This window comes from Anabrus simplex, chromosome 14, assembly GCF_040414725.1.
Source record: "Anabrus simplex isolate iqAnaSimp1 chromosome 14, ASM4041472v1, whole genome shotgun sequence".
Taxonomy (NCBI): Eukaryota; Metazoa; Arthropoda; class Insecta; order Orthoptera; family Tettigoniidae; genus Anabrus; species Anabrus simplex.
The window spans coordinates 57,325,299-57,351,600 of NC_090278.1; the positions used below are offsets into that span (position 1 = coordinate 57,325,299).

At 37.9% G+C, this 26,302-nt stretch overlaps 1 protein-coding gene across 1 annotated transcript in view; it reads left to right on the plus strand.

Annotated features, from left to right (window-relative positions):
• Positions 1 to 26,302, plus strand: part of LOC136885602 (zinc finger protein 239-like) — a 197,797-nt gene that overhangs the window by 153,290 nt on the left and 18,205 nt on the right. The window contains exon 4 of the mRNA XM_068230283.1: positions 2,360 to 2,442. Coding sequence (XP_068086384.1) covers positions 2,360 to 2,442 — 83 coding nt within the window. The remainder of the gene's footprint in view (positions 1 to 2,359; positions 2,443 to 26,302) is intronic.

A 26,302-nucleotide genomic window follows, 5' to 3' on the forward strand; every position in this document is an offset into this window, starting at 1 on the left:
TATGCAGCAGCTATACCATGTAAATGAAGATATGGTGTAGTAACACCCTGCATATAAAGAAAATGTTGATAAACAAAGCCAATAATTACACTCTAGTCATCTTGACTGGTGTTGTATGCAAGCTCTTGTTATTAATTCTTAATGATTCTGTTATACACCTTTACAAAATTACTAACTGGTTCGATAGAATGGAGTTCAGGTTTAGGAAACAATGCTCCACTGAAGCTCATCTTGTAGATTCCAGCAAGATATAGCAGATATTTTAGATTCAGGAGATCAAATGTGTCACGTTTGGAATCTGTAAGGCTCTTGATAGGATAGATCTTGGGAGACTACTGACAAAAGTTAGTGCACTTGGACTAGATAAAACAGTGACTAAATGGGTGGCTATATTTCTAGATAATGGAACTCAGAGCATTAGACGAGGTGAAGCTTTATTTGGTTCTGTAACGATTATGGGATTTAGTATCACAGGGCAGCATAATGGGGCCTTTATTTTCTTATATATATATATATATGAACTATATGAATAATGAAATGGAATCAGGAATAAGACTTTTTATAATAAATAAGTTTCAGAATTGTGAACGACTGCAAAAGCCCTTGACATGATTGTGAGATGGACATTGGGCAGTGGGGTGGAAAGGCAGGTTGTGTGTTTCCCAAATAGGAGTCCTCTCTGTTTTAATTATTGTGTTGACGGGGTGAAAGTTTCTCATGTGTATCTCTGTAAATACCTAGGTATTTTAAATAAGAATAGATCTTCATTGATGTATTCACCTATACAAGATTGAAAATAAAGTTTATGGATCTCTTAATGTAATTATTTACAGGTTGTTAAGGTGAGGGAATATAAATTTCCAGCAAGGCCTCAATTAGAGTATGAGACCATCACCAGGATTACTTGATTAGAGGACAAGAAGTAATCCACCGAAGCAGCTCCATTCCTTTTGGGTGATTTCTGACAAAAGAGTTGTGTTACGGAGATGTTGCGAAGTTTGTGTTGGGGACTTGGAAGAAGGAGAGAGGCTGTTTGACTAAGCAGTATATTTTCAGACGTCATTGGAGAGATGGCTTGGAATGACGTTAGTTGATCAATGAATATGTCATGTTCTTTATATATAGGAAAGGTCACAAAATGAAGATAAATTGGAATTCAAAGGGACAAATTTTTCGGCAAATGTTCATTTGTATGAAGAAGATTTAATGATTTAAATAATTTACCAAGGGAGTTGTTTCATACCTTTCCACAATCTTTTTCTACATAAACATCTGGTAAACAAATCTGCCACCTTCGTGACAGCGCTAAATGCTGATCAGTGGTGATTGATGGATTTTATGGTTGATAGCTTGATTGATGGACTGATTGATTGATTTTTGTTTTATGGTTTTAATGCGTTGTGCAGGGAGGATTGATGGATATTTCTGTGGGTGTGATTTATGCATTGTCCACTTGTTGGGGATGTGGTAGGAATGATGTGGGGTAATTTTATACTACATTGCGGTGTTTTGATAAGAAAGTATATAGTATTATGGAAATGAACAAAGAAGCAACGAGTGATTTATAGAAAGATGGGAACCGGGGATTGTGAGTATAAGAGTATAAATAAAATAGCTAGTCAGTGTGGAAATAGGTATCAATAGAAAGAGAAAAAGAAGCAATGAATGGTTTTGGGTGAGGATTTGGAGATAGTATTTGTCCTTTTATGTTCCTCCTTTTCTATTGCTACCTTGCCTACTGCTATTCTATTATGTGTTCATTTTCATGTTCTTACCTCCCTTATCACTAGCAGTGGCGAAATGGGCTCTGGTTAAGACACAGCAGTTCGTTATGCTTGTTACGTTTCAAAATGGGTAAAAAAGATAATAAGTAAATGCAATGTATATTTGAATTTTATTGTAGTTTTATAACATTATTTGAGGTAAGTCCACATAATGTGTATGAGTCGATTATGTTTGTAAGTACAGAAGTCATTATGTGCAGAATTTTGTAAGTAATATAAATTTATTAAGAATGAGCTGTGTGATTAATAGAAAAACATTTGATGTGAATTGTATAATACTGTGTTTCAGGAAAATGCCTTCTTCCCTTCTTAATTTAAAATTTAGTGCTTGATAATGATGTATTTTTGTGTACCATTTGCCACCATGGTAGACATTTCTTTTGAAAATAGAGTGATTTTGATTTGATTCTATTTGATTTGACAGTTCCTTTTCGTTCTTGTATTTTTAAATTGGGAGACAAATTAATTATACTCTTATTGTGCCAATATGAAATGTATTTTCTCAGCTGTTTCTTGTTTTGCCCTGTATATTTTTATTCCACTTTTAATCTACTTTTCTTGTTTCTTACTTATAGCCTTCCAAATGTATTAAGGAGGAAATATTCACAGAACCTGGCACAATTAACCAGCTGGTACCGAATATCAAAGAAGAAACAAGGTATGTACACCACATACCCAGCAGAGTATACCCTACATAGTACCTATTCACAGTTGTGTTCAGTAGTGGATGTTTTATATCTGAAAACTGGCCGTTTTCATCAGTTTAATCCTTTCTTTAAATGGTTACATTTTAATAAACTCTATATTAATCATCATAATTAATAAATACACAGCGCACACATTGTGCATCGTATAAACAAAGTTCGTCATATGTACTGTCACCTCTCACTATTACAGAAGTTCACAATGGATAATCCCCGGTTTTTGCATGCTTGTTACGTTTCAAAATGGGTAAAAAAGATATCGACTGCAATGCTCACTGCACAGCATGAAAACACTGGTTTCGTCAGGGTCATGGAAGTACTCAGTGTTGCACATTTTATGATGATACCCATGGACCGCCTTTGAGTTAACAAAATGTCGCATGTCTTGATTAGTCTTTACCCATGTTCTTTTCATCATCGCCTCCGTTGAGTAAAAATCGAGCCAGATTTCTTCCCTCTTCTTCACTCTGTCCTGCAGTGATTTTTCACAAGTGTCTGTGGATGGAAACCCTCGCTTCATTCGGAGGTCCTCGATATTGCGCCGTTCCCGCGTCCAGGCATGGACACAAGAGATCCAGACTAGCTCTAAGTACAACATTGATTCGATGGCTAAGATCTTTGGGTTATGAGTTCCGTAAGAGAAAAACGCTCTGGTCAGTTAATGGCAAATTCTAACCAACATTGGAAGACGTCTCTTACCCGTTAGCAGTTAGATACCATATCCATGTTAGTCATTAGAGAAATTGTTGTAGACTTAAGATAGTACGGTCTTACATCTAACACTTATTCTACGAAGACATAGAAAGAGTAATGAGGTTCTAATATCCCACATTTATTAAATTATTAAGTCAGACATTAAAGGAAAATTCATCTTAAATTCAATCGAATGAATATTTCTTGAAGTAAATAACTCTGTATTATTCTTAAAGTCTGTGTTCATCACCAATGTTCCAGAAAGTCATGTCATCTGACCTCTACTGAATCATTAATTCACAGTACAGTGTCGTGACCTCGTTATATCAAAGGTAAGAATGGTTGAACCTACGAAGTTACCGTAATATAAATGCATTCTAGGGCTCCATCACTCCATTTTATAAGTCCTTTGGTTCCTCAAAACCGTAGAATATTAGAAGCAAAGTATTGTACAACATTAGGGAATTATTTATAAAATTAATGGTTTTGTTCATATGCAATTCACCTAATAAGTTTGCTAATATTGAATTAAATTAATATAAATGAAATTAAAACATTCTTGTGAATGGTATTGACAAGAAATGAACATTAAAATCAATAACTTTAAAAGTGTTGGATGCATCCATTAAAATAAGAAATAAAGAATTATATCAGTTACTATTTACAATGTCTCCGATTAAACTTTCTGGAGAAAAATAAAGAACGCATTTGGAATTGTCAAGTAAGTATTCAGATAAGGATTGGAGTCTATGTTGCCTTGATATCGGTTATTCTTCGAATAAATGTGAAATTCAGTTCATTAATACCTACTCCCTACTCATTAAAATGATACATGTTATTTAAGTTACACTAAATGTTTGTATCCATACAGGTTAAAATTCTCAATGAAAATCATCACAATACTTCTCATGACCTGGATTGACTAGTACACTCTCATATGTTTTGCCGTTTAAATATTCATATTCATATGCTCAATTGCCTCTTAGTCACTCATATTTCCTTGTGTTATTCACCATAAGTTAAGTTATGTCCACTGGAAGTCGTAATCATCCTCAAAATAATGTTATCGTAAGATTTAAATTATAGACTTAAGATAATATGACCTTAATTCAGGGATAAATATTAATTTAAGTGCATATTTGGTTGTAAGAAACATCATCACACATGTCCTACTAAGTTATTATCAAACATACTACCAGTGGAAAATCTAGTTGGTTGGAAGACACTATCTTCAACTAAATATCCTTGTGTGAATATATATGTCACCAGTGATCTGTCTAGTAGCTTGAATATTATCCGAAATGAGGTTATAAACTGTGAGAGTTGTCAAAATTATCCGAAATAATTCAGTGAAGGCCTAAGTACAACCATGTCTACCTGCATGATTATTCAGATGATCTCAACATGGATAATAGCACTGCCCATCAGCGTCTAGATCGTATCCTAAACTACGTGATTCTGCATAAGATTAATAACTACCGTTTGGAATTGGCAAAGATTCAATGACAATCTCAGAAAACATCACTTGAAAATCACTTCATCTCACCTGTGACAACTATGACTATTCACTCGAAGAAAAATAAATAAATATGACCATCATAAGTCACTATTATCCTTACCATTTCTATAATATGTCAATTATCACTCTTACTTCATGTATAGTAAACCTCTCACTGTATTATATGCATATCAATTCATTAAACTGCACGCAAAATGTGCCACGACATTCTTAAAATATCACCTTACTTCCTACCGTCATAGTGTCAAATTTAACATTATAACTCTGAGCAGTACAATGCCTTATTCCTTCATAAACACTTCCTATATACGATCTCGTACGATGTGACCTTAATTATATTAGTAAACACTCGTATTAATACCAACTTCACACTTTACTCTTCACTGATAATAATAAAAACACTAATCATTTACTCTCACATATCATTGGAAACATTACGATCGGAATATCACTTGGTGACCACGCCTACTAATGGATCTGACGTTACACATAGATGAGTACCTACTTCCTACAACCTCACCTAGACGTTTGTCTACGCACTGTCTTTGCACGGAAGTACACATATCAACATTTAATTATAAAAAGGCAATGTTCTCTTAATTACGAAAACGACTCAGATAATGGACTTAGCTTGTCTTAAGGTGGTCTCTATGTCTTCTCATCTCCGGTCATCTGAGATTAGGATCTCGTCATCTAGTTCCTTCACGAGTGATCGGGTTCATCGTAGCTCCTCACAGCTGATTACTGGTCATCTGGGCTGATCAACATCGTATCACCTCATCAAGGTCCAAGTAGCGTTGCCTTGCTTCTTTACAGGTTCATAGTGGAGTCTCGTATGTATGGAACAGAGCAACAACAAAATATGTGATTCATTGCAGTCATTCTTCAGTTAATATATCTCTTGGGAAGCTTAAATTGTGTAGGTTCTGTTATGGTACAGTTTAGTTCAATATGACAGCTTCAAATCGGCTAGGATAATTGCTAAGTGTTTATTCTGCTTGGAAAATGAAGTTAGCTCCTCTATGTTTTCGTTAGCGCAAGTGCACTCGACAGCTGATCAGTACGTATGCTTTTTACTATTGAGCGGTATCCGATAAATTTATATATGCTCTGCATCAATTCGTGACGTATCTCTATTATAATCTGGGTAATCTCCTTTTTATTGTATTTTAAATTTCGCGCAGAGATTAGATCTTGATAATAGATGTTATGCGTGTAGCCGCGAATTATATTTTCTTCTAAATTACGCTGTTTGCTTCAGATAAGTAGATTCTTTCAATCTAGTTCGATGCCTTCTTGCTGCTTCATAGTCTGATTGTGTAATGAACGATGAGAAATTTGTTTTTTATAATAATAGGTTTAAATAATGTCCATTTGTCATTCTTTTCCTGCGCCTTCTAGACATGGTTCTTTCCGTAACCAACCGATGAAAATAACTACCTTTCCGTCCGTATTGACGTTAAATGCATTCACATTAACATCTTAATTGCTGGGTCTCCATATTTGTTCCTACCAGCTCGCATAAAGAACTGTGAAACGGCACATTAACTTCCCCTACGTTGAAAGAAATATATGGCTTGCTATATATTTACTCTATTCATTTTTCTTATTATAATGGGACTTTTCACTGTTCTTTATGAGTTCTCATTCATATCATTGCACATTTCTCCAGATCAATCTGCTCGTTCACAATGTAAGTGGCTTCAATACATACTTCTTTGCTTCGCCATAACATAGGATGGTCTGTAATTTCTCTATTCCTTGAAATACAACTTGATGTTGGAAATGTTATGTACTCCTTTGCTCTTTCTGTTTAAGTCGTGTATTTCATATGGATTATTTCTAAACGAGTGGTTTATTATAAATGGTCCTTCGAATAAATGCAAGAATTTTGCGAAGATTTTGTTCCATTACACTGGAGACTGTGGGTTTTTTTATTAACACAAGGTCTCCTTTCTTCAACTCAGGTTGGAATTTCTTATGCTGTACTCTCCTTAACCTCCTCTGTGCTTGTCTGTACATTCCTTCTCGAACCAGTTTGTTGATTTCGTTGAGATCTAAGTTCTGTTCAGTAGGTAGTTGAATAATCGCGTCCCAAGGTCTCTCAGGTTTAACATTATGGTGATTAGTTTTGGGTATCTGTCCGCTGGATTCATGTATCGTGTTATTTATGCTGTCCTCAATTATTCCAGTTTCATCTAACCACTTCCAATGTTGGTTCGGACAATAGATTCGGCAGAACTTCGCTATTTCCTTCATACATCTTTCAACTGGATTGGACGCTGGATGTCTCACCGAGCAAGGAATGTGCTTAATTCCTAACTCTTCCATGGCTTCTCTGAACTGAAGCGACGTAAATTGTGTTCCTCTGTCTGACAGTAATTTTTCAGGCTTTCCCATACTAGGTAAGGTGTACTTGATTAAACGTTGTAACACCTGTTTTGTGTTAGCGCGTTGGATTAGTTGTAATGACACATACTTAGGGAAAACGTCCATTACTATGACTATGTATTTATGTCCCTTTCTGGCGGTTGGGAGTCTGCCAAAGATGTCTATAGCATATAATTCTCGAGCTTTCTGCGGTAGTATAGCTCTGGGTTCATGCCTTACTATACAACTGCCATGTTTGACTTTCTGGCATGTGTCGCACGTTCTTACTGTATTCCTCACAGTTCTTCGAATACCTTTCCAAGTAAATTTTTCGAGTATGACTTGAGTTACCTTTTCTACGCCACCGTGACCTGTAATCCTATGTATGTTCCAGATTACTTCCTTGTATAGCATCGAAGGTAATACTATACGTATCTTTTCATATGATGTACTGTCAAATCCTTTACTAGTTCTTCTGAATTGATTTCCCATGAATCAACCTGTGTTATGAAGTAACTGTGAATTTTGGAGTCTTCTGCGTTCCTTATATTCTTGACCTAGCCTTCTAATCGTAAATCGGCGTTTTTTTTTATTTTATTTTTTTTGCTTATTATCTTCTCATTCTCTCTCCTACATTCGAATTCTCTCGAGTTGGGATTGAGTGTTTGCTCTTCCTGTTGCCTCTTTTTATACCTCTGTAACTCAAGACTCTCCGCTCCCTCTACATCAGCGTTGGCGTCTTGATCTCTAATAGCTTTCTCCCACTTGACCTTCTCATTTCGGTCCTCATTTACTTCGCGTATATGTCTCCTATTATAAGTTTCCCTTCCTTGGTTGTCTCTCACATTTCTTCTTCCATAACCAGGTCTTCTTCTAAAATTGCCTCTTCCTCTGTTTTCTCTGTATGGGTTCCTGTACCGCATGTTGGGTCTATATGTCCTATTTCCCATGTATGCTCCCTGATTGTAGGACCCTTTCCTGCAGTAGCATCTTTCCTCATCTCTCCTTCCACTCTCCTGATTTCCCCATTGTCTCTTCCTGTTCGTTTTTCTTCGCTCTTCAGGAGTATTCCTATTGGTGCTTTCCTGTGTCAGCACATTAACCGTTTCTTCTCCATAAATATTCCTAACCATTCTTTGAGGGTGTGGTGATGTAGTCATATCTATCTGTCTAAGCGTTGTTTCCATTTGTATTGCTGTAGTTGGATTAGCAGTAGCCAGTAGTCGTTTGACATCTAAGGGGAATTGTCGTTGTATCGTCATGATCGCTTCAAGTTCACTGGGTGGCGAATGAAGATCTTGAAAACGGTGAAATTGATAAGCGAAGTAGTCACTAAACCCTGTCTGACCGTTAGTAGCGTACTTGCACGAATACAGCTCCAGACGTAAATTCTGCTGCACGTCTGGGCTCCAGAAGCGTTGCAAGAAAGCTGTCTTAAAATCGCTATATTCATGAAAGGTATACTTAAATGCTTGGAACCACAAGCTTGGATTAGCGTCTAAATGCTTTTCCACTATTTTCAATTTCTTCTCCTCAGCGATGCCATGTTCCTTAAAATAATCCTCCATTTCCCTAAGGAAACGTTTGGGAGAAATACTGGCTGAATTATTAAAGTGCTTCGGTCTATCATTGAACGTTTTTATGACGTTAACAATGGTAGGATAACCACTGCTTCCGTTCTCCACGTTTGTTTCCCCCATACTGTGGTTAGAACATGTGACTGGTATGGATGTCACTTCTCTTTCATTCATTTGAAACTCAACACCTCTATTTCGCTCGCTACCGGATATCATAACAGTCTTTCTTGGTCCTTCCTCACGAATTTCTCGTAACTGAGCTTGCATTTGTCTAAGCCCTTCTTCAGATTTCGATATTCTCTGGTTTAATTCATCCTTATGTTGTTCTATTTTGTCCCTTATCTCCGTTATTCTGTTCCCAATTTGGTTTGCAGCCTGGTCGTACTTCTTTTCCAGACTTGTATTCGTTGTTTGCATGCCTTCACCTAGTTTTCCTATCCTTTCCTCACACAATCTCCACTTTTCTTGGGAATCTAGGTTCAGCTTCTCCATGTTGTCTGTAAATCCTTTATTACATTCTCCGTTAAGGACTGGAGATAGTTATTATTCCCTGTCATCTCTTTCTTAATTTCGTTTATTTCTTCTCATATCTCCCGGTTCTTCCCCTCCATACTTCCATTAATTTCAGTCTTCCATTCATCCATGTTATTTTTGATCTTGTCCATATTGGATCCTATTTTCATGATCTTTTCTTTCATCTCTTCCATCATTATCTTGCGTCCTTTTTCCATCCTTTCCTGGTATTTACTCATCTCTTCCTTTTGTTCTTGCTGACCTCTCCTTATTTCTTCCACCATTTCTTTATGTTTTTCTTCCATGAATCTTTGGTATCTTTCTTCTTGTTCTTGCTTCTCTTTCTTCCTTTCTTCTTCCTGCTTCTTCTCCTTATCCTCTCATTCCTGTCTGTCTTTCTTAGATTCTTCTTCATGCTTATCCATCTTTTCCATCATCACCTTTAACCTTTCCTCTTGCTTTCTCATTTCTTCCTGCCTTTCTTTCTTAGCTTCCTCATCGTGTCTTCTAGCCTCTTTACCACGCTTTTCATCACGCTTTCTAGCTTCTTCATCACGCTTATTCATTCTTTCCATTATTTCCTTTATGGCTTGTAACATTCCCTGTTATTCTTCTTTCTGTCTTCCTTCCTTCTCTTCCTGTTCTTTCCGAACTGTTCTTGTTCCTCTCGTTCCTTCTGGTACACCTCAAATTGAGCTTTCAAATGGCTTAACGTCGTCATATTGATATTCAAGTAGTATTTTTAAATTTCTAAAAATCCTGACAAAACTCTAAATTTTCCTAAATTCTCCACAGCTCAAGTTCTCCAGCAATGTTTCTACCACTACTTCACTCAACAATATATATGCTCAATAAAGAAACAGACGGGCTTCACTACGTGGATCTGACTCAGCTCACGATGTTGACCCAATCACACTAGGAAATATGAGGTACTTGTTCGTGTGATTACGACTCCAATTCTTAACTGAAAGAAATTTAAATAACCTCTTACAATCTGTCTCCTATGCCTAAGTTTTATCTGAACAAATTACGACTGACATGTTAATAATATTCTTGAATACATTCTTAACTAATCATGTTACAACTACAAAGTCATCGCATTCTATATTATCTTTCCTCCCTTCCGAGTTCTGACTGTCATCAGTCATTTTCTGCTATTCTCTTCAGAGCAATCATCCATCTCTTCTTTCTCCTATTTTCATTATCTATACTGGGCATCTACTTGTTCTCACAGTCCAATATCTTGCTGTGTTCACATCGATCCCATAAAATAATAATTGCCTGATGAATAACAGTCAGGTAAAGAAATTACCGTACGACATTTCCATCTCCATGCAATCATCTTGCTGTTACATTCAAGAACTCCTCATCCATTAATTCCTAAAATATCTCCTTCATCTTACCCGATTCTTTGAGTAAATTCTCCCATTTTACTCTAGTATTGCACCAAAGATCCGTCATTCAAATATCATCTCTATTATCTTCTTAGCAAGTTTCCCGATGTCTTCCTCATTCTCATTGATACGTATGGGAATCAACTTCTTCGCGGTTCTATGTCCCATTCTTTCCTTTGGAAATTCCCACGATGACTTTCTCTTGAATTTCCACACGTATGAGTATCCCAAAATTCTACTTGATTTGGCGACCATTCGTGTGCACTCTCTTTCCAGCACTTTCCTCTTTAATTGCACCACTGTCAGGCGGCATTTTCTATTTGTTTTGCCGGCCAACAGTTCTTGACCAGGGTGTCTTTCTCTCGAATTGCTACACGTATGGGCGACATTTTCTACTTGCGCCGTTCCCGCGTCCAGGCATGGACGCAAGAGATCCAGACTAGCTCTAATACAACATTGATTCGATGGCTAAGATCTATGGGTTATGAGTTCCGTAAGAGAAAAACGCTCTGGTCAGTTAATGGCAAATTCTAACCAACGTTGGAAGACGTCTCTTACCCGTTACCAGTTAGATACCATATCCATATTAGTCATTAGAGAAATCGTTGTAGACTTAAGATAGTACGGTCTTACATCTAACACTTATTCTACGAAGACATAGAAAGAGTAATGAGGTTCTAATATCCCACATTTATTAAATTATTAAGTCAGACATTAAAGGAAAATTCATCTTAAATTCAATCGAATGAATATTTCTTGAAGTAAATAACTCTGTATTATTCTTAAAGTCTGTGTTCATCACCAATGTTCCAGAAAGTCATGTCATCTGACCTCTACTGAATCATTAATTCACAGTACAGTGTCGTGACCTCGTTATATCAAAGGTAAGAATGGTTGAACCTACGAAGTTACCGTAATATAAACGCATTCTAGGGCTCCATCACTCCATTTTATAAGTCCTTTGGTCCCTCAAAACCGTAGAATATTAGAAGCAAAGTATTGTACAACATTAAGGAATTATTTATAAAATTAATGGTTTCATTCATATGCAATTCACCTACTAAGCTTGGTAATATTGAATTAAATTAATATAAATGAAATTAAAACATTCGAGTGAATGGTATTGACAAGAAATGAACATTAAAATCAATAACTTTAAAAGTGTTGGATGCATCCATTAAAATAAGAAATAAAGAATTATATCAGTTACTATTTACAATGTCTCCGATTAAACTTTCTGGAGAAAAATAAAGAACGCATTTGGAATTGTCAAGTAAGTATTCAGATAAGGATTGGAGTCTATGTTGCCTTGATATCGGTTATTCTTCGAATAAATGTGAAATTCAGTTCATTAATACCTACTCCCTACTCATTAAAATGATACATGTTATTTAAGTTACACTAAATGTTTGTATCCATACAGGTTAAAATTCTCAATGAAAATCATCACAATACTTCTCATGACCTGGATTGACTAGTACACTCTCATATGTTTTGCCGTTTAAATATTCATATTCATATGCTCAATTGCCTCTTAGTCACTCATATTTCCTTGTGTTATTCACCATAAGTTAAGTTATGTCCACTGGAAGTCGTAATCATCCTCAAAATAATGTTATCGTAAGATTTAAATTATAGACTTAAGATAATATGACCTTAATTCAGGGATAAATATTAATTTAAGTGCGTATTTGGTTGTAAGAAACATCATCACACATGTCCTACTAAGTTATTATCAAACATACTACCAGTGGAAAATCTAGTTGGTTGGAAGACACTATCTTCAACTAAATATCCTTGTGTGAATATATATGTCACCAGTGATCTGTCTAGTAGCTTGAATATTATCCGAAATGAGGTTATAAACTGTGAGAGTTGTCAAAATTATCCGAAATAATTCAGTGAAGGCCTAAGTACAACCATGTCTACCTGCATGATTATTCAGATGATCTCAACATGGATAATAGCGCTGCCCATCAGCGTCTAGATCGTATCCTAAACTACGTGATTCTGCATAAGATTAAGAACTACCGTTTGGAACTGGCAAAGATTCAATGACAATCTCAGAAAACATCACTTGAAAATCACTTCATCTCACCTGTGACAACTATGACTATTCACTCGAAGAAAAATAAATAAATATGACCATCATAACTCACTATTATCCTTATACCATTTCTATAATATGTCAATTATCACTCTTACTTCATGTATAGTAAACCTCTCACTGTATTATATGCATATCAATTCATTAAACTGCACGCAAAATGTGCCACGACATTCTTAAAATATCACCTTACTTCCTACCGTCATAGTGTCAAATTTAACATTATAACTCTGAGCAGTACAATGCCTTATTCCTTCATAAACACTTCCTATATACGATCTTGTACGATGTGACCTTAATTATATTAGTAAACACTCGTATTAATACCAACTTCACACTTTACTCTTCACTGATAATAATAAAAACACTAATCATTTACTCTCACATATCATTGGAAACATTACGATCGGAATATCACTTGGTGACCACGCCTACTAATGGATCTGACGTTACACATAGATGAGTACCTACTTCCTACAACCTCACCTAGACGTTTGTCTACGTACTGTCTTCGCATGGAAGTACACATATCAACATTTAATTATAAAAAGGCAATGTTCTCTTACTTACGAAAACGACTCAGATAATGGACTTAGCTTGCCTTAAGGTGGTCTCGATGTCTTCTCATCTCCGGTCATCTGAGATTAGGATCTCGTCATCGGGTTCCTTCACGAGTGATCGGGTTCATCGTAGCTCCTCACAGCTGATTACAGGTCATCTGGGCTGATCAACATCGTATCACCTCATCAAGGTCCAAGTAGCGTTGCCTTGCTTCTTTACAGGTTCATAGTGGAGTCTCGTATGTATGGAACAGAGCAAGAACAAAATATGTGATTCATTGCAGTCATTCTTCAGTTAATATATCTCTTGGGAAGCTTAAATTGTGTAGGTTCTGTTATGGTACATTTTAGTTCAATATGACAGCTTCAAATCGGCTAGGATAATTGCTAAGTGTTTATTCTGTTTGGAAAATGAAGTTCGCTCCTCTGTGTTTTTGTTACTGCAAGTGCACTCGACAGCTGATCAGTGCGTATGCTTTTTACTATTGAGCGGTATCCGATAAATTTATATATGCTCTGCGTCAATTCATGACGTATCTCTATTATAATCTGGGTAATCTCCTTTTTATTGTATTTTAAATTTCGCGCAGCGAGTAGATCTTGATAATAGATGTTATGCGTGTAGCCGCGAATTATATTTTCTTCTAAATGACGCTGTTTGCTTCAGATAAGTAGATTCTTTCAGTCTAGTTCGATGGCTTCTTGCTGCTTCAAGGTCTGATTGTGTAATGAATGATGAGAAATTTTTTTTTTATAATAATAGGTTTAAATAATGTCCATTTGTCATTCTTTTCCTGAGCCTTCTAGACATGGTTCTTTCCATAACCAACTGATGAAAATAACTACATTTCCGTCCATATTGACGTTAAATGCATTCACATTAACATCTTAATCTCTGGAACTCCATATTTGTTCCCACCAGCTCGTATAAAGAACTGTGAAACGGCACAATATATTTACTTTGATATTCCTAGTGTACCTTTCAGGAAGCGCGACTTGACTGCTTCAGTTATCTTCAGCTCAGCCAGACCCAGTTTATCCCATATAATGTCCAGTCCATAGTGGTAATTGGCGCAATTTTCGCCTCGAATAGTTTCATAGCAGTTGCTAGTGAAAGCTTAGTTATTGTTTTTGTTACGGACTATTGTGGATGTGCAGAGGTGAAAGAGGGTGCTGGGATGAACAGGTCTCCATCTACGAAATTAAAGTTAATTTAAAATTTAACAGGTTATATTTTCTTTGCAAATCAAGAAATAACAAGAATAGCAGGTACAGAGTAGCAAAGCAAAGGACGAGAATGTACAATTACAGTGTTACAGGATTTGGGCTCCGAGAGCCAGACAACAATTCTTGAGCAATAAGCCCAACTTTACTAATATACAAGGTTCGACAAAGGGGTAGAAAACCCCAATCATGCCTAGGAGCACTTGCTCCCAATTACACAGTAAAGCCTCCTAGAGGCACGCAGAAACAAATTTCAAAAGAGCAATCCGCTCTCAAAGTTTAAGCCTATCAAAGGCCACACCAAACTCGACTTTCAAGCTGTCCTCCAAGGACATAGACACAGGGGTAAAAAGATACCCAACCAACTGAGGCCTATTCAATGAAGAAACAGAAATATAACATGGCCTCGACCATACCAACTTGAGAGGAGGCAAAACTGCACTCCTAATATACTTTACTAAAACCTACCTGGCACTAGGCTGCTAATGCAAGGGCTAATCCCATACTAAAGAGGTGACTTATATAAGAGAACGATTTACATTACACTAGAAGGGAAGAAACGGTTGAGAAAAAAAGTTCACCTCAAAGCAATATGAGTGGGAGCTCGAGAGGGTTAAGCACTCTCTGTCCCAATTTGTAGTTTAAAAAGATAGAATTGATACCAAGTGTCTTTACATTTTAGAGGAAAGTTACATGGAAAAGGCTTCGGACCTGCCCCGAAAGTTAAACTGCTGAGCTAGCAAGAAAAGAAGTTATTAAAAGACCATTACCTGGTGGTTGAACTGCTGCCCGAAGAAAGAGGCGTTTCCCGCCCCCTGCTACATAATTTACACACTGATAGCTGTTACTGAAGTGGCCTGGAGACCCGAAAATCAGCAGTTTATATACCTTCGTGGAAAGTTCGAGGCGTTTCAGGAATGAGAACACCCGCCCACAATCATTTTATTGGCTAACAATGAAAACCCCTACACTAGATGAAGAAGAAACACATTATTGGTGGAAAATTAATTAGAGAAATTCGGGATTGGTAAATTCAAAGCAAGGGGAAAGAAAGGGTTAATATTGCCAACTTAAACAATGACTGAAAGAAATTTAACAAAGAACAAACTTATGAACCCAAAATTTCTCCAAAACACAGTTCTTTCACTTCGCACTAGGGTGCACAATTGTAGTTCTTCAGTAGTGTCCTCTAGAAGAGAATGTTCACACTTCTTACTACAGGCAAAACAAAAATACATCGAAAATGACCCAGTTCAGAAACTTCAAAATTTACAAGTAGGGACATCTTCTGAGAAACTTGAAAATTAACACTGTAGATAAAGTTCAGGCTTCCTCCAGTAGAGGAGTTTCAACTGGCGCAAAGTCTGAATTAGCGGCGTGGAGGTGTACCACCCGGTACAGTTTTAATATCATATACTGCCTTGGTTGCCGCCGTTGCTCTAGACTTTATGTGAAATCTATAGATTGTTGCTGTTGTTTGCGTGGTCAGTCCTAGATACTTAAATGTATTGACAGTCTTGAGGACTGTAGATCCTAGGTATATCCTGTCACTTGCATCCTCTTGCCTCCTTTCCGAAATATCATTTTCACTGTTTTCTCTATGTTAATTTTCATCTTCTTATCTTTTGCCCACTTGTCTAGATTGTCTACAGCTTTTTGCACATCATGTAGGAAACTTGATCCAATGACCCTGTCGTCTGCGTATAAGTATATTTTCAAATCCTCTATTCCTTGCTGAGTAACCTTTACCACATCATACGTCGTAATGTTAAACAGCAAGGGGCTTAGTTGGTCTCCTTGGAGTACTCTGTTGATCAGTTTCGAAGTCTTGACTTGGTCATCAATTTGTATGTAAATGGTTACACTTAAAAACTAATATCTTAAAATTCTATTGGTTAAAATTATCTAAAATATTCAGTAACTTTTAGATCATACTTAATGACCCTTCATATAGTTTTATTGAATATATCTACAAAAAATCTATGGTAGAGCTAGATATTTGTGAAGTGTATTTGTTTACAATAATTTTAAGCATGGTTTATGAACATCATGGTGTAGATCTGTATTGATACAGTTAAAACTAAGAAACAATAATAGGTTTTGGTCCACTCAATCAATACGCATCACTTTACAAGTGATCAATATATTTAGGAAGGCAAAAAATATCATCTTAGTTTCACCTTTCGATTCAAAACAAAGTCAACCACTTATGGTTAAGAAAAGAGATTAAATTTCAGTACAGAATGATATCCTTTTTAAATGAAAAGTTGTATTTAGCTCATCTTGAGACCCCGCTATGGCTGGTCTCTCTAGAATGGAATTCACTCCAATGTCATGTCACAAATAAAATGGAATGCATATTAATTATATATTTATATCTTTTGCATTTCCCAAATAGTCTTTAAAAAGACATTCGGTTCTTCCATTTTTTTTTACATTTTTCATTTTCTGATTTGAGTTTTGTAATCTGCCACGTGGTTTTATGGCTGATGAAGTCTCAAATAAACATGAAACATGTCCCAAAATAAATAGTTCGTTTGTAAAGTGATATGTATTGATTGGTTGGACCAAAATCTAGCATTGTTTCTTAGTTTTAACTGTACCAATACGGATCTACATGATGAAGTTCGTAAATTGTACTAATGAAGCCAACCAGACTAAGAAAGTTGTAAATAGGTTCATGGATCTCAAAATCAGATTAGTAAAAATTTCAAAAACTTAGCATTTTAAAAGAAATGTCTAGTAAGCAAAGTAATTCCCGAATTCTTAAAACCTTCCCCAAAAAATATCATCTCAGTTTCACGTTTCAATTCAAAACAAGGTCAACCTCTTGTGGTTAAGAAAAGAGATAATTCCTTTACAGAAGGAAATCTTTTTTAAATGAAAAGTTGTATGTAGGTCATCTTGAGTCCCCCCTATGGATGGTCCCTCTGGAATAGAATTCATTCTAATGTCATGTCGCAAATAAAATGGAATGCATTGTAAGTACATCTTTATATCTTTAGCATTTCCTAAATAGTCCTTAAAAAGACATTGGATTCTTCCATTTTTTAACATTTTTTTCAGTTTCTAATTTGAATTTTGCAATCTACCACATGATTTTTTTGGATGATGTAGTCTCAAATAGAGACAAAACATGTCCCTGAGTAAATAGTTCATTTGTAGAGTGATGTGTATTGATTGGATGGACGAAAACCTAGCATTGTTTCTTAGTTTTATACCTTTAAGCAAGCGTGAAACCTGTATTCTTTCTTTCACTGTCACCGAATCATTTGTTCATCACATTTTTATCATCTGAAATGCCATCTGCAACTATTACCTCCAGATATTCTCAGTAATTTTGTATGTTTCTATCAACAGTGATGCACAGAGAAAGGCATAATTGTAGATTATAAACTAAACAAACGAATTCAAGATTGTTATTTTTTAAATGTTCATTGCAAACAACATAATATTTTTTTTAAATAGCATAACTTCATTAATCAGTATATTGATGGCCCAATTCCATAGCAAATTAACACAAAGAATGTCAATTTTTAAATTATTTATTTGGTTTGTGTGTTAAGTAAAATTCCTCCATTTGTGAACACCAAGGCAGATAATGTTTTGTAGAAATGGAACGTTCAATTTAGTAGTTATTATAGTTTTCAAATAAAACTTTCACATGGTTGTAAGCATAACAAGATGATGTTGTATTGAATTATGTTTGTTCCAGTGTTGTGGTCACACTTGCTGATTGTCGCCATTTCCCCACTTTTCATTTTAGTACTAATTGTCAGTGAAGTGCTTGTACTGTGTTGATTGTAAACTCATTTAGACAATTAATGTAACTAATAAAATGGATAGCTACAAGAGATGTTTTATATTTTGTGCAGGTTGCCTAAAAAATTTCCAGAATTCTTCGAGTGAATTTATTATCTAATAAAAGTAGGTAAATAATAATGTAGTGATACAAATTTATTTCAAAATTGTTATTTTTATCAGTGACATAACACAGTATCGCAAATGTATATCCTGTTTTCAAGCTTTTAATGCAGTGGTGTTTCCTGAACTGTAGGTGTGCCAGTGGACTACTTGCTAATTATTTTTTTTGCTGTCACACCTTTTTTGGTTTCTGTATGAAACGATCTTTGATAATCCCTGGGAAATGATTGTATAAGGTTGGATTTGTGCTCTTAGCTGCGTCCTTGTATCGGCATGCTCTGCAATGGCTAGTCATAGCCTAAGGTTTGACTTCAAACCAGATTAGTAATGGAAACTATGAATTCTGAAAGGTTTATTTGATTTTGTGTGTAGTGAGAGTCTTCTCGTCTGTTATGTGATGTGTTGACTGCTTCCCACTTTTGTTTATATCTCCACTCTGGTGCTGTGTTATCCTGACATTCACAACCAGTGGCAAGAAATATTCATTTCATTCCTCAGAACTGCCCAGTACACTCTCTTATTAGTCAGAGTAGAACCATGCACACAACTGATGAACACCCGAATACGGCAACTTTTTGAAGTTCAAATTCTGCCATTTCGTTGTATTTCTTGTGTAACAGGACACAGTAGGCTACGTTGAAAGAACAATCTTGTAATATGACCAACAACAAAAATGTTACTTATGAATACTTTTCACACAAAGACATTATTTCTCAATACATATTTCTATTTTTGGATGGAGATTAATTTAGCTTTCTTCCTAAACATATCTCGTGTAGAGTCACTCTCCAACCAGCAAAGCAACAAGCCTTTTTGTTTTAATTCTTTTTCCTTGGTATACAATGCAGAGGACAGTCCATTGTCTACGCAGCTTAGTCCATTGTGTCTCATGTGTTTTCGATTCTTTTGAAGGATTCACTCGACCGGATCTTACTGTATCTACTGCATCCCACTTTTTTTATATTTCACCTCTGTTCCTGTGTTGTCCTGACTCTCATTTCAACAGTCCACAAATATCATGCAGCAACTTAACCCTCTAGTACCCATGACAATTAATACTGGCTTGAAAAGTTAACTTTTCCTCTGCAAAGGGTTGAAATTGTCTTTTTATTGAAGGCAGTTCATAAAAACATTTAAAATTTGCTAGTATAGTATTTTATAGCCTGTTTTCGTTGTTGTTACTAATGTGTAACAGTGGGCTTTAAGGGATTCTGAACGTTCAACTTCAGTATTAAGTGTATACATGTGTTTTAGTTCAAATGAAATAATTTATTGCTTATTTGACACCACAAACATCTTCAGTGTTTATATTCTGTCAAATTGCACTCCTGATAAAGTTCTCAAATTTACAGAAATCCTTAAATATCTTCGATTGAGGACATTGAACAATTGATTTTACATTCCTGAAATGATAGTAAGTCAAATTTTAGTCATCACACTGAAGAAATAATTAAAGAACACTCAAAAATTGTGTATTTTAGAAGTAGATCCCCTAAAAATTCAACTCGCTAATAACGAAACCTCCTGAAACAGTTGCGGTCTCTGTTCAGACACAGGAAATCTTTGCACTTTTGGCACTGAACAAAATAGTTCATATTTTTGCAAATTTTGCACCTTCCTCAAGGCTCATTCCACTGTGGGAAGGATCATACTTGTCCTTTTGGCAGTCCAGCACTGGTGTCACTATAGTTGCTGCTTTCTTCACTTTTTGGACATATCCTCGGCACTTAGTCGTCCCATCTTCAACTTTCCCTGACCAGCAGAGATCAGTGCGCTGGCAGGGTCAGCTTGAAATTTTTTCAGAGTGACATGTTTCTCACACAGTACCTTGCAGTGCTCCCTGTATATCAACCAGCAGTTTACAATGGCAATCGTAACAATGTGACAAAATATGTACAGGGAAATTTGTAGGGGGAAGCCAACATATCGTGGAGATCAACACCTCCCATTTGACTGTTATACTCGTGAAGATTGTTTCGTCCTGGGACTAGAATGTGCTCTTTCTTAGTATTGTCCCATCTATTGGCCTTATCCTGCTGTTATATCCCAGTCAAAGACGACAATAATGTGACAGGTTTATTATCATACCATTTCACAATAGTAAACTTACCAGTCGTATCTACTTTCGAAACTGCAGTGGCTCGTCCCTGGGTTTTTAGTTCTTTTTCGTTAGACAGGGTGCATTGTCTGAATTTTTCAGCTCTTGTGGTACCGGCATAATAGATGCCCCTTCTATGTAGGGACTGAGCGACTTGACATGTAGTAAAATTTGTCTGCAAAGACCCAAAAAATCGAATATCTTCCAATGTTGCGGTTAGTTTCATTACTACATTGTAAACAAGTCCCTTGTCCGGTAAATTTTTTACCCTGTTAGGATCTGTGCCCTGATACACATCAAAGTCATACACTTAAGAAAATTGAAATTGCAACGCCATGAAGGCATTGGTCGTTTGTGTTGATTTTTAAGATATGGAACGATGTCATGTAGGTATGTTAACAATCAAAGTTTTAGACCCATTGGATTGTTGCTACAGGTCTCCCCACGTGATTGGTCGCGCAGGAATCAACTCCAGTATACGGACTCTGGTGTAGCGTAGTTGACTTGCAGTCTGTGCAGTGAAGTGTTCCCCGTCAAACATGCCTCGACGACAGAGAAGAACACGCTATCAACAACTGTTGCCGTTTGAGAGGGCTAGGATAATTGGGCTGTGTGAGGCTAGATTATCGCTAAGGACTCGCTGCATGTGTTGGCCGAAAGGCATCTACGATACGTGTATGGCAGCAGTGGTCAAATGAAGGTCCCACACTCGTAGACCTGGCACAGGCCCAGCTCGACAGACAACTGTGAGAGAGCATCGCCGCATCATTCGGATGGCCCGGATGGAACCCCATGCAACAGCAGCGCAAATTCGAGCAGCTGTGGCACCCTATGTTACACGACAAACAGTTGGTAATCGCCTGCGTGCAGCTGGCTTACGAGCCCATGTCCCTGCAGAAGGTGTTCCATTGACCCCACAACAGCGACGTGTAAGGCTGGCCTTGTGTCGGGAAAGATCGATGTGGGTCGACGAATGGCATAGGGTCGTCTTTAGTGATGAATCGCGCTTCTGTCTTGCCCGCAGTGATCGCCGGAATCGTGTGCGCCGACGTACCGGGGAGAGGAGCCGCCCATATCTTATTGTCGAGAGGCACACAGGGCCAACACCAAGCATTATGGTCTGGGGAGCTATTGGCTTTAATGTGAAATCACAATTAGTGCTTGTTGAGGGCACTATGACTGTTCGACAGTACGTTGATAGGGTACTCAATTCAGTGGTTGTCCCTATGATGGCAACCATTGTTAATGGAATGTTTCAGCAGGACAATGCCCGCGTTCACACTGGACGCATCTCCAGAGAAGCTCTCCACGACATCACAATCTTAGAATGGCCCGCCAGATCCCCGGACCTCAGTCCTATTGAGCATGTGTGGGACATGATGGGTCGACAACTGGCCAACCGTCCTCAGCCACCCAAGACTCTGGAACAACTGACCCGTGCAGTGCAGCAAGCATGGGCCACAATTCCTCAAGAAGCGATCCAGGGCCTTATTGACTCCATGACTCGACGATTTCATCAATGTATTGCAGCTCGTGGTGGGCACATCCTGTTTTTATGGTTGTCCAAACTTGCGGTCAGAGGAACCTGCAATTGTAATCATCGAAACACAACCGAACACTCGTCCTGCATGTTCAATTGCAGCAATGTCGCACCACTCCTTCTGGGTCTTGCAGTTTCCACTTCCTTCAGTGTATAAATATCCTGTAGATGTAGCTATAGCCCACATTTTTAATCCCCAACGCGTTAGCTTATTCTGGATGAATTGTCGAAGACTACTTTCAAGATGTCTCAAAGATTTGCCATGCCACTTTTGTACTAAATTATATAAGAACAGGTTATGAAGATTCCTAATTGCCGACTTGTGGAAAGGCGCATATTTTAGAGCTTACCTCTTGGTGATGAGGTTAACATTCGTTTGTGTAGTGACACATGGCCGTGAGCTAATCAGTTAGTGACAAGGTTACCTTCCATTTGCGGAGAGACACATTGTCCTGAGCTAAATCATTAGTGAAGAGACATGTGTAGCGATACATGGTCCTGAACCAGCAACTTTGTGCCACCTCTCCACAGTCTTCATAATTATAGACGTCATCGGGGTGAAAATAACAAATTGCTTAATCTGATTGTCTGTTATCTATGACGAATGTAAGCAGAAATATGAATTATTGCAAAATTCCATTCAGTCCAGAATACACTGACTGACTCCTCTCTTGTTGGTACTCGTAGTATTTCAGCAGAAATTCTGTCACACCCGATTAACACAGATAATCCTGAAATTTTTAGTTTGTTGAGTTATGAATGTTTCCTTATAATGCATTTAATAGAGTTGTTTAAACATGAAATCAAGAAGTATTCGGTCATTCAAACACTATTTTGTGTAAATAAGTCATTTATAAGTATTGGACAAAGGCTTTAGGGGAGAGAACTTGAACATATTACGTTGAATGCTAGGATGTGTAAAATATCCATTGTATGCCATTTTCACAGTAGAATATTCATCAATCTGCTTCTTATTATTATGCTTCTTTAGTGTTAGTCCTGCCTGGTGGATGGTCCAGTGTTGTGATTCATTGCCTCCAGTTAGTTCGGTCTCGGGCCATGTATGTATGTATTCTCGGCTTTCGGGTCATTGTGCACTGTATCTGTCCTTTGCTGCCTTGATCGTGCCTTGCGCCTCTTTCCACCGACTTCCTGTGTATACGCTGACTTTTATTATATATCGGCCTCTGCACACAACACATTCCCAAATCAGTACACATGGCTTTCCTCAATTTTCTTCTGGATTGGTGCAACGCCAAAATGTTTCATAATAACATCGTTCGGAATGTGGTCCTCTCTAGTTATGCCAGCCTTCCACATAAACATCTTCGTGTGCATGACGCTTAGATGGTTTCTACCTCCTTTGTAGCTGGCCAGCATTCATTGCACTAGAATACGGCAGGACAAATAACAGTTTGATAGATCTTAGATTTCACATGGCCCTTTATCCGACGGTCGCAAAGGGTCCGTTGTTATCCTCCATTTAAGCCAGGTTTTGTATATCCTTAAGGTGGCTTCGTCAGTAAGTCGGCCATCATCAGAGATTGTGGAGCCAAATTTCTCTACTTGTGCTATATATTTACCGCCAACACACACGGTTTCAACATTTTGACAATACAATGTCATGTATTTTGTCTTCTTTTTGAGGCGCGGGACATATTCCGCCAGTCAATTATTCCAATCTTTTGTTTGGCGCTGAAGATCAAACTTACTCTCTGCAGCCAAAATGGCATCATTAGCATATAGAAGTGTCTTTGGTATTGGCTTGTGCAGGTCTGATGTAATGGTGTCCATCACAAGAATGAACAGCAGTGGTGATAAGGCAGAGCCTTGGTGGACTCATACAGTTATGCGGAAGTCATCAGACGCTCCTACAGCAGGTTGAACATAACTCCTTGGTCCTATGTAGAGGAATTGTACCCCCTTAACAATGTGCTCTGGAATGCCATGTTCTTGTAGTGCTGACCAGTTAAGGTCATGAGGTACTTGATGGAAGACCTTCTCAAGGTCCAGAAAGTCGAGATGAATATTATTATTCTTTTTAAAATGTCTGTCAATCAAGAGCCGTGCAGCGTGGATTGCTCCTGTTATGCACATTTTTACACCAATCCAGCTGGGCTCGTATTTTTGGCTAAATCGCTAATCCTTTTGTGGAGGACTTGTTCAAAAACTATCATTTCGTGGCTCACATGTCTGATTGGGAGGTGATTAGAGAAAACTGCTGGGCTTCCCTTACTTTTGAATGGATACTCCGTTACAATCTGTTGGTATTTGACCTTCTTTGATGATCAAGTTAAAAAGCTTATTCTAGCCACACGGCTGCATCCCATAGTTGAGAGAAGCAAAACTCTGCCAGAAGATAATCGGGGCCAATGGCTTTACCTGGTTTCATTTCCTTCAGCATAGCCTGGACTTCGATGATGTCAATGGCCTTCATTAGACCTTCAACAACAGAGATGATTTGGATTGGTGGATGCGGAAATTCCAAGATTGAAATATTTCCAAAGTAGTTCCGCCTGCGTTATAGCGCTTCCTGCCAGTCGAATAGCAAATCGTCTGTTTCTTCATTGAAGTTCTAAAAACGTTGGATTCCTTCCGTTTTGCGATGCCTCTTTTTGACTAGCCTTAAAAATCCCGCTCATCTTCACGCGTGTCAAATATCACATATAGACCTGCATACCGGTTTGCTTTTGTTATGGCAATGACCTCCTCCACTGTTCTTTTGGCTGCTTCATAGGCATTTCAACGAGAAATAAACGCGTGGTACAGCTGTTCCTTCAACCGTAGTGCATCCTTAACATCGTCATTCTGCAGCCACGTGTCATAAGTTAATCCTTCGTCGCCGCCCTCATTTAGTTGTTCTAAGAACAGAGCGTGTGGCGTCATTAATTTCAGACCGGCTCACTTCAACTGTAACTTTTGGAACAACATCGACCTCCTCCTTCAGGCGCCATCATGTGATCCTTTTTGGTCCATTTCCTGGGAAGTATTGGGCTCTTGGTGACTTTATCCGCAGGTTACTGGTGACTGGTCGAAGTTGTATTGCAACGGTCTCTAGAACATCTTTGAGATTCCTTCGTCTCACAAGGATGTAGCCACTGCAGTACGTGACAAGATGAATATCGCGCTTTTTAAACTATATGTTCGTGATGATCAGTTTCTGCATAATCTGGAATAAATTGGTCGTCGCTGTTCTGTCCATATCCATTTACTCCATGGGCTGTGTGGTATTATTTCCACTATCCGACGTGTACATTCTGATCACCGGCAACAAAAACATAGTCAGCAGTCTTCTTGTCATGTGATGCCCAGGAGGCATCTTTGGTTTCTGTGTCCAGGCCAGTTTATGGAGCGTTGCACTGAAAAATTGGAATTTCCTTCTATCCACGACGTAGACGAGTTACATCAAGCGATTGTCGTGCTACTTTTGCACTTCGGAGACTGTACAGACAAATTTTGCTTATATAACAAGGCCAGCATAAAAATTGTTCGTGTCCCTTTGTACATAACTTAAGAACTGCACCCCATTTCGCATTACTTTCCCCCCACTCCATCCTTTTTCCCGCACCTAACTGCTGCCTGTATGCCTTCTCTCAAGTGCTGTGGCTGTTTCGCTACTTCGTCCAGACATTGTTCAGTGATGTGGGTACTCGCTTGTTTAGCCGTCACAGCCCTTGCGACGGTAACCCCTGCATACTTTTCGCACCGACTGAGCCCTGCCAATGCGCATCCCTTCCAGGAGACGCCCTAATCTTGGTTCCGATTCCATGAGACATTTCTACAATCATGTGATGGTTTTATTTTAAGGGCGGCTTGTTATGAAACATTTTAGAGCTTGTGAGAGCAGGTAGTTACGCCGCTCCGGAGACGCCTTTTGCAGCCGCTCCTCTGTAGAAGGAATGCTACGCTCCTTTCTGCATGAACTTCTAGAAAGGTAGAGCACCTCTTCTGCCAACTGCTCCGTACCGAATATTTCCATCTCCGCCAATGTTGACATTAAAGACTTTGTGCGTGTTTGGTCCGTAAGAGGGTTTATATTTCGCTCAAGTCTGCCGGCAGGCCGCTGGGGAACCAGTATCCGTCACCTAGGATGCACCACGTATTACGGAAGTGTAACTGGTTCGTGGAGAATATTCATCAATAAAAAATGAAAAATTGAAAACTTGATAAATCACTTGTCACAAAAATCACGAAAGGAAGAATTGCCACAGGATATTGTACCTTTGCTAGCTGTGATATGCCACAAAGTGTATGACACACAAACCACTGCCATATTCTCTGCCTGCTGTTGCCTT